Below are 13,471 nucleotides of genomic sequence, written 5' to 3'. Positions count from 1 at the left end.
TTCTGAGGCTTTGTTTTGTTTCCCTATAAAATAACATTAGAGCATACTAGTTTCAAAGATTTTTTGAGTTCAGCACACAATGCTTCAGATGCCTCTATCTAAACATCCCAGTCATTTCAAAATGAAATGTTTGAAACCTAACAGTGTTATCTCCCTTCATCCTGTTAATTCAACTGTTTTCTTTATCTAGTTAATATAATATCCCTTCACTCATGTGCCCGAGTCAGAAAGAAACAAGAAATCATCTCTCTCTTCCTTCTTTACTCCATTCATACAATCAGCCCTTCAAATATCTTATATGGGTCCTCTCACTACCAATACCAATGTCAAAGCCAACTTCTCTTGCTTGGATCACTACAATTGCCTTGTTACTGATCTCCTTACTTGACCTCACTGGCTATCATCTACCAGCCAGACTTCTGATAGAGTAATTTGCCTAAAAAAAAAATCAGATATCACTCCTTACTCAGTATTCTGCGGTGGCTAAACTAATTCGCATGACAGATCATATCTTTCATGGTCTGATTTTTTAATTTATTTTTATTAATTCATTCTGTTCATTCATCAAGTATTTGCTGATTCTACTTTGTGCCAGGCATTATTCTAGGTGTTAGAAACACAACAGTAAACAAGTTTCATCTCATCATTTCCCACTCTCCTTCAACCTTTCCACTACTACCAAGTGTTCCTTGCATTCAAGAAATACAGACTACTGTCAATCTACTAAAGATGCCTTGTTCTTTTATACAAACTTCTACTCATCCTTCAAATTTCTATTTAAATTCTACTTCCTTTCTCAAGGCCTCCCTGAATTTCCTGTGTACTTATGAATACTCTTTTTTTTTTTATTTCTATCTTTCCACTAGACAATAAGTTCCTTGAGCAAAAAGATAATGTCTTTGGACACATAGCTGGCAAAAGCAATGTCCTTATTAATGCAACAACAAGCAAATAAAAGATAGATCTTTCCTCAATTAGTAATTGTTCCTAATGATCAAATAATTTTTCCTTGACCTCCCAAAATTATATGCAAAGTAATAAAGATTTTACACAGCAGCTAGTACTCTTGGTTAAAACAAAAGAGAATTTCCATGAATGTGAGTCTTCCTATGAATGTGAGTCTCAGAGGTTTTGTCATCTTTCTACTTGACATTTATTTCAGCATAAGTTTACTTCATGAGTAAAATGCTGCCCTCTGTCCTAGGGCAAATTCCCATAATTAAGAATGCAAAGTAGTAAATATTTCAAAATACACTGTACAACAACCACCACAGATTTTATGGAATAGGATATTACACCACTACAGAACTTCTTTGTTACCTTACAGACACAGTCTAAATGATTCAAGTTGTAAACTAACCTATCATAAATACATTTAACAAAATTAAATCAGTATATAACTGTCTACATGTAAAGTCAGCCCTTATAATATTGACTACATTAAGATACTGCTTTTGAGATTAAGAGCTTTCTGATTTCCCCACTCATTTATTAAACATATATCCAAATGCAAATCAGGAAAACATTAGAAATATATACCAATAGCAAAAATGAAAAGCATGATGTTTTTAGCTCAAGTCCTTCCCAATTAGACAGGTTGGAACACCAATGGTGACATGAGGGGGTGGCCATCTGTCAATACATAAAGGACTTTGTGTGTGCACACAAAGACATTGCTCAGCCCACATCTGGCTCCTGCAGCCAAATTCTACCCTCACTGAGGCAACTCCCACTGAAATATATGGGGATGGAGAATAGGGAAATGAATTTTTAAGAACCCAGCTGTTCGCTCCATGGACATTATATGTATGAAAATCAGGACAGAATTGAGGTCACTTTTCTGCCTTTATTTATTTTTAAAAAGAGAACAAAGAGATACAAACAAGAGAGTTGAGGAGGTGTTAAGAGATAAGATGTCTTGTGTTATTATATAACCTTAGGAAAGTCACTTGAATTCACATGTTTTTGTCCTCCTGGTAAGGTCTTCTCATCTCTGTATACAATAAATCTATCCTGAAAGTCACATCTCAGTCCACCTCCACAGTAAAGCCTTCCTTATTACTTCAGCTTATTCCTGTTCTCTTTCCTCTTTAAACTACTCAGAGATTTAACATGCATTTATAAACTGTTTTGTATTGGCTTCTAGTAATTTTGTGTCTTTTAGTTTCACATGCACATGGATTATATGTTTCTTGACAAGAACAAAAGTAATACTGCTTTAACTCTAAAGTGTTTACCCTTCTTTTGTGAATCACCAAGTCTATACCTCACTTAAAACAAACAAAACAGATTTAACTCAAAGAGATGGCAATATAATGTATATTACAAATGATGATTATTCATTGAAGGGTAGATCTCTAATGCTCTCAATTGCTACTAATTGGGATTAGTCCTTACCAAAAAAGCATTAGTTATACAGTATGAGCTACCTCTCCCTAGGGTTAGGGCTTGATCACCAGAGGACAATGAGGCGAAATCTCCATAAAATATCAACTAGCCTGCTTCACAGCATTTGTTTCTTACAATCCTCACTCACTGTGGTTAGCATCTAAGACTTTGAGAAAAGCCACTGCAGCACTGTGGGTAGGAATACATACTCTAGAACCTGATTGCAAACATTTCAATTCCAACTCTGTAATAAAATTGCTATTGGCTTATCAATTAGGCAAATTTCTGGACTTGCAAATTTTTTGTCTAGCAAGAATGAGACTAATAAAAATGTTGCCTACCTGATATGGCTGCTATAATGATGAAAAGGATTACTGTAAGCAAATGGCTAAGGGCAGCGCCTATCAAGTATTCAACTAATTTTAGAAATTATTATTATAAAACATGACATGTCCAATTTTAAAAGGTTGAAGAGGTTTCTTATGAAAATAAATATTTTTGCTAAAATGAACAATTTCCTCTTTAGCCTACCAACAGAAATAAATAACCCAGTTTCTACACATACCAAAGTCTGGAAGTCTAGTTGACTTAATTTTCCTTTTTTTGTGAGTCACTAATTCTATTCCTCACCTTTTTTTTAACAAAATAAAATAAAATAAACAGGTTCAATTCCTAGGGAGTTACTGGGATGAATCTATATGCCAGTCTCAGTGTAAGTGGATATATGCACACACACACAGAGCTTTTAAATTTTCACAAAAAAATCTCTTGTGCTACATTAATTTTTTTTACAGATAAAAAACCTGAGGCTTGAAAAGGCCAAATATATTTTAATCAAGGCCTTATACTTAATAAGTGACTTTTAAAGCAAGAATGAAATCAAAGTCTCGTAATTTCAGATTCCACTTCCTTTCTACCACATAACACACTACTTACCCATAATTTCCTTTTTCTCTTAACTCGCCCACATATAATTTATAGCAGAGCAGAACATTAGAGGTGTTTCCTTATAGCTTACCCACATGTGCTTGCCAAAGCACATAGTCTGAAGCTTCCCATTTCTGTTCCTCTAGTTTCATGTCAGTTTAACTTCCTTTTTGGTGGTAAGCTACACAGAGTGCTTAGAACTGGATTTAGAGCTCCCAAACCTTCCTTCTAATGACTTCCTCTACGTAAAACCTTTTAAATGTCTTTTCATGATGCACTGCTTGTTCTGACAAATTGCCTGACATTCTGAAACAATATTGTTTCAAAAATGTTTAATTAAACATCACTCTGCAGTAACCCATAGGAAAGAATTATAGAACAATTTCAAAAATTTAATATGCCTATCTTTGTGGCCAAAGACAATCAATAGATGAGGTAAATGAAAAAAAGATTAGAAAGCACAAAGGTAAACTCATGGGAAGTGGGGTGAAGAAACTGACAAAGCATTGTTAGAAGCCTCCAAATGACACTGAAATCAGCCAGAATTATAACAGATACAGTGAGAGGAAAGAGTGAGCCACACATTAGAAATCAGGTGTGGCGCCCAGGCAGAGCAACAGCTACAAGGAGGGTAACAGCATAGTCAGTTGCTATGAGTGTCAGTGGCGAGGAGTTAAATGACTGTTTTCTTCTCCTCTCCAGCTTCTAAAACCCTCTCTCAATTCTCTCCTTATTTCTTTCTCCTCCAATGAAGCAGTTTTACCTAGAGATTAACATTTTACTACTTCTCCAAAGTCCTCAAGGCAAATGTGTTTGCAGAATCTTGTTCTAAAAGAAGTAGTAGACATGCTATTAGACATCAGAATGAAGAAACATGTCATTTAAAATGGCAAGTAATGTGATCTTGAATATAAGTTTTGTGTGAATATTTTTAGGGAGGCAGAAGAAGCAGTGGTCAAGCAACTGCCATATTCTTAACCTGTTTTCTCACTATAGAAGTCCTATGGGTGTGGTGATAAGGACACTGGAATTGGAACTGGAAGACTGTATCTGAAATTCCTTCTCTGCCACTTATTGTCTTTGTGATTTAATGATCTACAAAAAAAAAATAAAAGAAGTTGATTGTGAGGATTATGATAATTTTTCAAGTTCTAGTATTATTACTTGCCATATGACTCTGCAGGCCCTTATACAAATAGCTATTAAAAATGCCAAGTATCATAGACATCGATTATTGTTGCATTTGAAATAATAAACTTTTAATCAATTTGATTTCTTTTTTAATAGGAGCACAGCAAGTTACAATATTGTGCAAGAACATAATATGATCTATAAAGCATCCAAAACATCTACTGCTAAGTATAATAGAAGCTTTTCTGCTAAAGAGCTAAAACTTCTTTTAAAACATTCCCCTATTTAAGCCAAGAATAACACTTTGAAACCTGCACTTTATTGAGTAATATGTACTAGGCATTTTATATACCTCTACTCTTTAAACCTTCATAACCCTGTAAGAAACAGGCTCAGAGAGATGAAAAAGTACTGAAAGCACAAAGCTTTTAAGTGGAAGATCTTAGATCCATACCCAGATTAGACTGACTCTAAAGCTCACGTACCTAACATTATATAACATTGTCTCTTTAGCTTTCCCTGAACTGGGATCCACTAAAAACATTAAACAAGTCAGAGAATAATTACTTTTAGTATACGAGATGACAAATCCTCAGCAATAGGGGCTCGGCTAGATGAAATCACCTTTAAACAGCATACTATTTTTTTTTTAAAGATTTATTTATTTGTGCATACAGAACTGGGGTACAGGCCAGAGGCTCAGGGGTGGTGAGAGGCTTCACCAGAGACAGAGTGGGGAGCAGAACAGGCAGATCGACGAAGTACACAAACAGCATACTATTTTAAAGGTAATTTCCAGACAATTCCTAGTATTGGTCCCCAGAAATATGCTGGATACAGTGGTAAAACTAGTCTTTTTCAATTAGTTACAGAAATTAAAATATTATCAAGTTTAAGCCTTAGATTTGCAAAGAAAAAGTGTCAGAATTTTGATAAGAGGAAAAATAAACCAAAGACTACGTTTCCCGAAACTCCAATGGCATGTTAATAAACAAAACAAGAACATTTCCACTGGAAATGTCTGGGAATAATCACTTCCAGAGAGCAGACTGCTTTCTCAGTAACTTTTTTCCATGAAATGTAGAGAGATTATCACAAACCAACTTGGTGACCCAGGTACTTCTGAAGAATTGAATCTGTAAATGAGATCTCTCAAGCCTTGACATTAAATGTAATATATAAAATGAGAGAATGTAAGTATTTGTTTTGTAAATCCTCCTTCATTTAAATCAGCCCGGTCTTTGAGAGCCTGAACCCTCTTTTTTCTTTGATAAAATAAAATTAATTTTACCTGTCTGCCACTGCTTACCTGTTGCAGAGCATGCTGAGGGCTCCATGTGGACTACAGTGACATGGCAGACAGAACCCAGAAGTGTGGTTCAGGTAAAAGCCCTCCTTGCAGGTTTCACAGCGCAGCCCCTGATGACCGGGACGACATTCACACTGTCCCGTGGTTTGGTTGCAGTGATTTGCATCCAGACTTCCAGTCACAGAGCAATTACATAAATATTCTACAAAAGAAATGAAGAAAAAAGACATTATTAAGGTTTAATGTTTTCTTAATTAAATTAACTTTTACTTTTCTTAGTAAATGTTCATAACCATTTGTAAGAATGAAAAAAAATAATTATAGTTCAAATTTACCTTCTGCTTAGTTTATTTACATTGAAAACTATTTAGAATAAAGTGCATAAAACTATGTGTTGTTTATTATAAAATTAACATTCTCAATTTCCTTTCTAGTACTCTTCACCTTTTAGACCTTCTAACCTACAATCCAATGTATGTGGGATCTATATATTACTTGCTTCTCTAGATAGGAAAATTCCAAAAACAGCACCTATACTTACCTGCAGGGTACCAAGAATACATGTGGAAATGACATGCTAAATAATAAATAACCCCATTATATACCTGCAAAAGCTTAAGGCTCAGATAGCTAACTGTGGTAAGTTACACAGGTCAGACAGGACTGTGCTGCTACAGCTGAAATCATGGTAAGTTTTGCCCAAGGAGTTAATGAAGAAATGAGCTTCAGGGTGAGATAAATAATAAAACACAGGTGAAAAAGCTTACAGATTCCTCAAGATGAATGGACTAAAATCACTTAAATTTTGCATTTCTTTTCCAACTCAAAATTTTTAGAAAAAAAATATTTTCTTTAGGAAAAATTGCAAACAGTTCCTTGGATGAAAATAGCTAAGCTTTACTTTTTAAGACAGATACAAAAATGTAAGTTAGGAAATGCTTTTACATTTTTTATAATTAAAACAAAGTATTTTCAACATAATTGACACAGTGTTTGTTAAAATGTAGAACTTTGTTAAAAAAAATGGCTCAGGCTCTCAACACAGTTTTATGCAGCAAAATTCCACAGCAGATATAACAAAATTTACATAATGTAGGACCTCCTCACATTCCAAAGTAGCTATGGACCTAGGTTTTAAAAGCCAAGAGAAACATGGCATATATTTCTGAAGAGGTAAGATATTGTATAAAATGGCATTATACAAATAAGAGTTTAGCTTGGACAAAATGATCTTCAATGTAATTTTTGATTTTTTTTAAGTTAATAGATGACTAAAAAACCAGAATCTTCAAAAGTTATAACAAAGCTTCCTTCTAAACTTCTAAAGTTTTTCTTTCTTTCTTTTTTTTTTTCTAGAACAAAAGTTTATTATATTATTGCTGTAGACCTTAGTAATTATGTAATTATGTTTGTCTAGGATCCTTACTCTCTTGGTCATTTTATTTATTTTTATTTTTTTACATCATTCTTCATTTTGTGCATTTTTCATCTCAGTTGTACTCCCCATTAAAATTTATTTTTCTAAAAAGGAAATGTACCTTAAAAATTCTCAATGTCGGGCCCCTCTGGTGGCGCAGCGGGTTAAGCACAGCACTAAGAAGCTTAAGCCACTTCCGCTGAGTTTGATTCCCGCTTGTCCGGGAGGAGATCCACGTGGCGAGGCAGACCTCTCCTGACCCGCCCGCTGCTCCCCTCAGCAGTGTACTTCGTCGATCTGCCTCCTCTGCTCCCTGCTCTGTCTCTGGTGAATCCTCTCACCCTCCGCATCTCTGGCCTGTACCCCAGTTCTATATGAATAAATAAAATCTTAAAAAAAAAAATTCTCAATGTCATCACAAACGGCTAACCTACACAAGTCTAAAAGAAAGATTTCACAAAGAAATTCTAACTTTGCCCACTCTATACCAACTATGTAACTCCCAAACTGTTTTAGTTTCTAACTTTTCGTGTTAGCTTATATCCCCACTCTTCACACTTTTTCTAATTTGGACATATATTCCCAATGAATGTATATGTGTGATTATGTTAAATATATTTCAAGTCTGAATACTGAGTTAGTTACAAAACCCAGAGGAGAGTTCAGATTTCTTCAGCTCCAAGATTAGGAAAGGAATCAGTCTCCCAATCTCAATAAAGATTCTTATTTTTACCATGTTGCATAAGCAAGATATTTTTTGGACCGAGTTACAGGTTTTCACATTATTTCTAGTTTCTGATGGTGTGTATGGTTTTCATAAATAATGAAGCCATGTGTGGTAGCCTGTAAACCTGCCTCTTGATAATTGTATGACAAGACCTCCATCTATCAAAGATGACCAGAATGCTTAAAATAACATTTTTCTTCTAAAATCTGGCAGAGTTTCAATATACAACCACTTCCTCCTGCTGGACCAATTTCATCACAAGTTAAACTAACCACATTATATTGGTGTGGGCAGAAATAGTTCAAGAAAAATGAACAGGCTAAAAATCTCCATAAGAAGTATTAGGAATTTCATTTTATTATTTCCTTATATATATTTATATGTATGTATAATTTGTTCTTCCATATATAAATATTAATTTCCTATGTAGGGCTTTATGTAATGCACTTCCATTGGGAGTCTTAACCTTCCCAGTGACTAAGAAAATATTAGTAGTACTACTGAACCCAATTAGTCTAAGAACACCGAGACTAAAAATGTTTATTTTCAATAAAGTTCTAATCGATAAACCCCCAGTTTACTGGTTATATGTTATTTCTACAGAGCCATTCTGTGCTTCTTGGGATGAGTTTTCTTCTCCACATATTCAAACCTATCTTCTATTTCAAGATTTAGCTACAACTCCTCCTTAAACTATCTCCATTAGCTTCCCTACGACCCAGCAATCCCACTCCTAGGTATCTACCCAAAAGACACAAAAACACTGATTGAAAAACATACTTGTACCCCCATGTTTATTGCTGCTTTATTTACAATTGGAAAAACATGGAAGCAGTCCAAATGCCCAAAAGTAGATGACTGGATTAGAAAGATGTGGTACATATATACAATGGAATATTACTCAGCAACCAAAAAAGAGAAACACATGTCTTTTGCAGCAACTTGGATGGAACTGGAAAAGATCATGCTTAGTGAGATAAGCCAGAAAGAGAAAGAAAAATACCGGATGGTTTCACTCATAGCAGCAGTGTAATGGACCAGGCCAGAAAATAACAAAAAATAATGAACAACCATCTACCAGAGACATTTTGTGGGGGTGGAGTGGGGAATGGGATAAAAAATGGGGCGGGGGGGGAAATGCACGGGATTATGGTGATGACACATGGGTGACTTGGTGATGGGAAACCCACGGGGATTACAATTGAGATGGAAAAAAAAATGTACAAAATGATGTAAAAATAAACTTTTGTAATAAAAAAATAGGTTAAAAAAAAACATGAATAGCACAACCTGAAAAAAAAAAAACAACAACTATCTCCATTACCCCTAATGTAATAATAGCCACCTATAATTCTCATATGACAGTAACTTCAAGAGGTAGTAAAGTGAGGCAATTATGAGCATAGACTGTAGAAGCAAACAGCCACAGGTTTAAAGCCAGCCCTCTCACTTACTAACTTTATGAGCTTAGTTATTCTAATTAATCTTCTTGTGCCTTTATTTTCACACCTGTAAAAAGAGCATATCTACGAAACTCAGCCCCAATACATAAACTAGAACTGAGTCTGCAGTACTGCAATAATTAATACAATAGCTAAAAAACAGGGTAACAGATGAAATAACATGAAAAAAATTCAGAAATCAGATTCATAGGCCAAAGCTTTGTTTTACCTTTTGACAAGAGCTGAAAGCCTGGGGCTGGGTTTATTCCATGGCAGTTTTTGAAATTGAATTAATGTCCTAATATCTAGCTATAGGTCATATAGGTAGAGAATAAGAAAGTATCCTACAAATACCTGGTTCTTTGTGTAATAAATATAGGTGTCTCATAATACAATAATGAAAATAAAAGGTTTTTCAATATGGCTTCAGAGAGGGTGAAAAAAAGCAGCTTGGTACTAATCATTCTAACAATAGTAGGGTGAATGGCAAATATTTAGCAAGAGAAATCACCCTCATGCCAGAAAGGGGGTAACAAAATGCCAGATCATGTTAACATTCATTCTCCCCCAAAATATACCAAGGACTAGAGCTGATGCATCTTTTCTGTTTGGAGTTTAGAATCTAAGACCTTAATTGCAGTGACCAACCTCAAATGAAATGGCCCAAGTTAAAGGAATATATGAGTAATAGTAATAAACATAAAGTACTGTAAGCATCCATTAAGTTGTATCAGGACAGATAACTTGTTAAATTGTCAGTAAAATCTCAGAGCCTTTTTAGTACTTGACTTAGTACAGACAGGTGTTAATGCAGAAACTGCAATTTACAAGAAGGCTTACAACATGAAAAAGAAGAAAGGAAATTTCAAGCCACAGCAGTGAGAAGGACCTATAGCCCAAGACAAGAGACAAGTACTGTCTTTTTAATGAGGCAGAATCTCAGATGCTGGAGCAGCACAAGGGATTCGCGACATGACTAATGGAAAGTCACTAGTGTGGATGTTAATGGGATGAAATAAAGGAAGAGGACACAGAAAGCTAAACACAGACAAGTTTGAACAAAATGTCAAAAAGCTTGTTCAGTGCTTAAGAGTAAATATGGAATAAATGCTCAGTCATCTAAGTAGCAGGTATCCTTTCAAGGTATTGTAATTCTTAGGAAAACACTACAGGAAAATAGAGACAGGTAATGTAAATGTTAACAGAGCGACCACAATCTTGGCAAAGTTTTTTTCTTTTTGTTTTGCTTCTGAAAAGCAACAAAATGTAGTGACTTGAACTCTGAAGACTTCGTAGTAAGAGACTAAGTCTAATGCCAAACTGTTGAAAATAGACATACAAAGCCTAAAAAAAAGTCATTTTTCTCTGAGAACATAAATTTATAAGGAAAAATTTGATGTAAAAGTATTTAAAACATTCAATACGTTTGACTCAAACTGCATTTTTTTCAAACATTCGAAAGATAGCAATGTCAATACTTAAAAGGAGTAAAAAGGCAAAAAATGATGTAAATATAAACTATTATTAAAAAAAAAAAAGAGTAATTTTGCTTGGAGTCTTCATAAGTCTTCCCTACCCCACTCTTTGTGAACAAGCATTACTGTCCTGGTAAGCATTACCTCCTTGAACACACACGAAAGACCTTTTCTAACCTTTTATATACCTGCTTGCCTTCTCTCTGCATCCAACTTTTAAGTAGCTATGTCCCTGCTCAGTAAAAAGTCTATTATAACTTCAAGAGAATTTCAATCAATTTTTGGTATTTCCAGCTACTTTACACAACAATGGGAGTTTTTAGAAAAATATTAATGGTGACAGCATGTCTGAAGTCATACGTTCTCTGTCTCTGTTCCTCTTTGAAATCCTAAGCGCTATAGCTAACTGTGATGTCCAGAAACTCAAGCAGATTGGCATACCATTGGGTTAGCCTTTGGCAGATTAAAAAAAATTTTTTTTAATCTATAAAAGCAGCAAATAAAGTATTTCAATAAGAAAATTAAATAATTGTCCCTCAGTCAATTCATGGTGCAAAAATCAAAGGAAATGTTCATTGATATTATCACTCTTGCTGAACTGAAGTGATCACAAAATAAATAGAGCACTCACAGGAATCCAGTTCAGAAACAGTGCGAAATTCTAACAATAATCTCTTACAAAATTATGGAACTACCTCGCAAAACTCAGTTTCTGACTGCTTTTCAGTCCTTCAACAATTAATTTTCTCTTACTTTTCAAAAATATTTATATTAGGGAAGACTTAAAATACTTTAGAGGCTATTCTGAAACTATTATTCCCCATGTTGAGAAGACATACTAGATGTACTAGAATATTGATGGCATTTTCTGTTTGATCTCAAAGTAACAAAAGCGAGAAGGTATGTGTTTTAAAAGTACTAAGATTCAGTATTAATCTTATAACCAAAATTTAAAACATTTTTAAAAATTCACCTAGAAGATTTAAATTTATCTGGGAAATATTTTAAAATCATTATTAATGTGTGCTCAAGCAAAGTATAGTAAAGTGTTTTGTTCTTAAGTTGTTCAATATCTACAAAGATTATCAAGTTACCTTTTTTCCCCCAAATATCCCTTAAAATAGGGGAGGGATTTTTTTTTCCCTGGGGGGCTTCAAAATATCTACAAAATGGCAGACCTCTCCTGTTTCACCAATTGCTTCCAAGTAAAAACTGAGGTTCTAGGCTTATCAGATGGAAAAGTAGCTGGATCCAGAGTAGAAAATATTTGGGGGGGCTTTATGAACAAAAACCATATAACAGGGGTCATGTCATCACCCTTCATACTGGAACCATCATTAGCCATTTTAAAAGTATACCCAAAAGTCAAAGAAAACATACACCTTCCCCAAAACCCAAGAATAAATTCCTACTCCTCCACATTCTCATCCTTCTTCTTTTTTTCTCTACCATCTGTGGTGCAATATTCAAAAATTAGATGACACAAATAATACAAAGTAGGTATGTAATAAAACAACATTTTTCATATGTGTACATAAATATATACTTTAGTATCTTTATCAAAATATATCTAGAGCTCTGATGTGTTATTTATTTATTCAATTTCTAATTACAAAATAGTTATCCCAGTTATTAGAGAAAGTTAGAGCCACAGTATGACTTGCAAAAGTAGAAAAAAGTACTTCTATTCTTTACATGTGTGGTGCCACCATTATAAGAATACCACTGAATGAAAGTAAAAAATTCAATTGCCCATTAAAAGGTAGAGTGACCACCTATTATAACAGCTATAATTAAGAAGCTGAAAATATCATTTGCTAGCAAGAATGTAAAATGACTATAACTCTCAAAATTGCTGATGTGAATAAAAAATAGCTTAACAGTTTCTTATGAAGTTAAATATATCTTTACCATGTGAACCAGAAATTCTACCCGTAGATATTTATCTGAGAATAATGAAAACCTATCGTCACATAAAAACTTATATACAAATATTTATAGGAGCTGTAATCATCACCCAAATCTGAAACCAATCCAAATATTCTTTAACTGTGAACTGGATGGATTGGGATAGTCCTTTGGAATACTATTCAGCAATAAAAAAGGAATGAACCATTGACATACAGAGACATAAATGGATCCCAAATGCATTAGATAAAAAGAAAGAAGCCAGACTGAAAAGCTATGTATAATATGATTTCATTTACATACTATATGGAAAAGACAAAACTATTAAGAGTAGAGAACTGATCAGGGGATTCCCAGGAGTTGGGGGTTACCTGTTCACAAGAAAGGAGCTACCTACAAAGGAGCAGTCAAGGGAATTTTGAGGGTTAGTGAAACTGCTTTATATACTGATGGTGCATTTGTAGAAAGCTAGTAGAACTGAACAGCAGATGAACATACAAGTTTTATTGGATGCAAATATAAAAATAAATAAAAATTAAAAAAAAATACATCTGAGAAGGCATGATCCTATTCCTCTAAATCATGTACAATGTTGAAAACCAATGTTATCTCAATAAAAATAAATTTTAAAAATGAAATTATAAATCGGAGGAGGGATGTGGGGGAACCTAAAATCTAACTGTAGAACTGATACTACCAGAAGGGAATCTTGGGGGTAGGGAACAAAGTGTGGCAGGGGCCCAATGG

General features: G+C 34.3%; 1 protein-coding gene across 1 annotated transcript in view; it reads right to left on the bottom strand.

Moving 5' to 3' along the window:
- The window catches only part of MEGF9 (multiple EGF-like-domains 9), a 78,221-nt gene that overhangs the window by 33,005 nt on the left and 31,745 nt on the right, over positions 1 to 13,471 (bottom strand). The window contains exon 2 of the mRNA XM_004677393.2: positions 5,756 to 5,957. Coding sequence (XP_004677450.1) covers positions 5,756 to 5,957 — 202 coding nt within the window. The remainder of the gene's footprint in view (positions 1 to 5,755; positions 5,958 to 13,471) is intronic.

The sequence above is a fragment of the Condylura cristata genome, unplaced genomic scaffold, assembly GCF_000260355.1.
Source record: "Condylura cristata isolate star-nosed mole 26May11 unplaced genomic scaffold, ConCri1.0 scaffold00006, whole genome shotgun sequence".
Lineage (NCBI taxonomy): Eukaryota > Metazoa > Chordata > Mammalia > Eulipotyphla > Talpidae > Condylura > Condylura cristata.
Note: the sequence above shows the minus strand (reverse complement) of the source record. Positions and strands in the feature narration are given on the sequence as shown.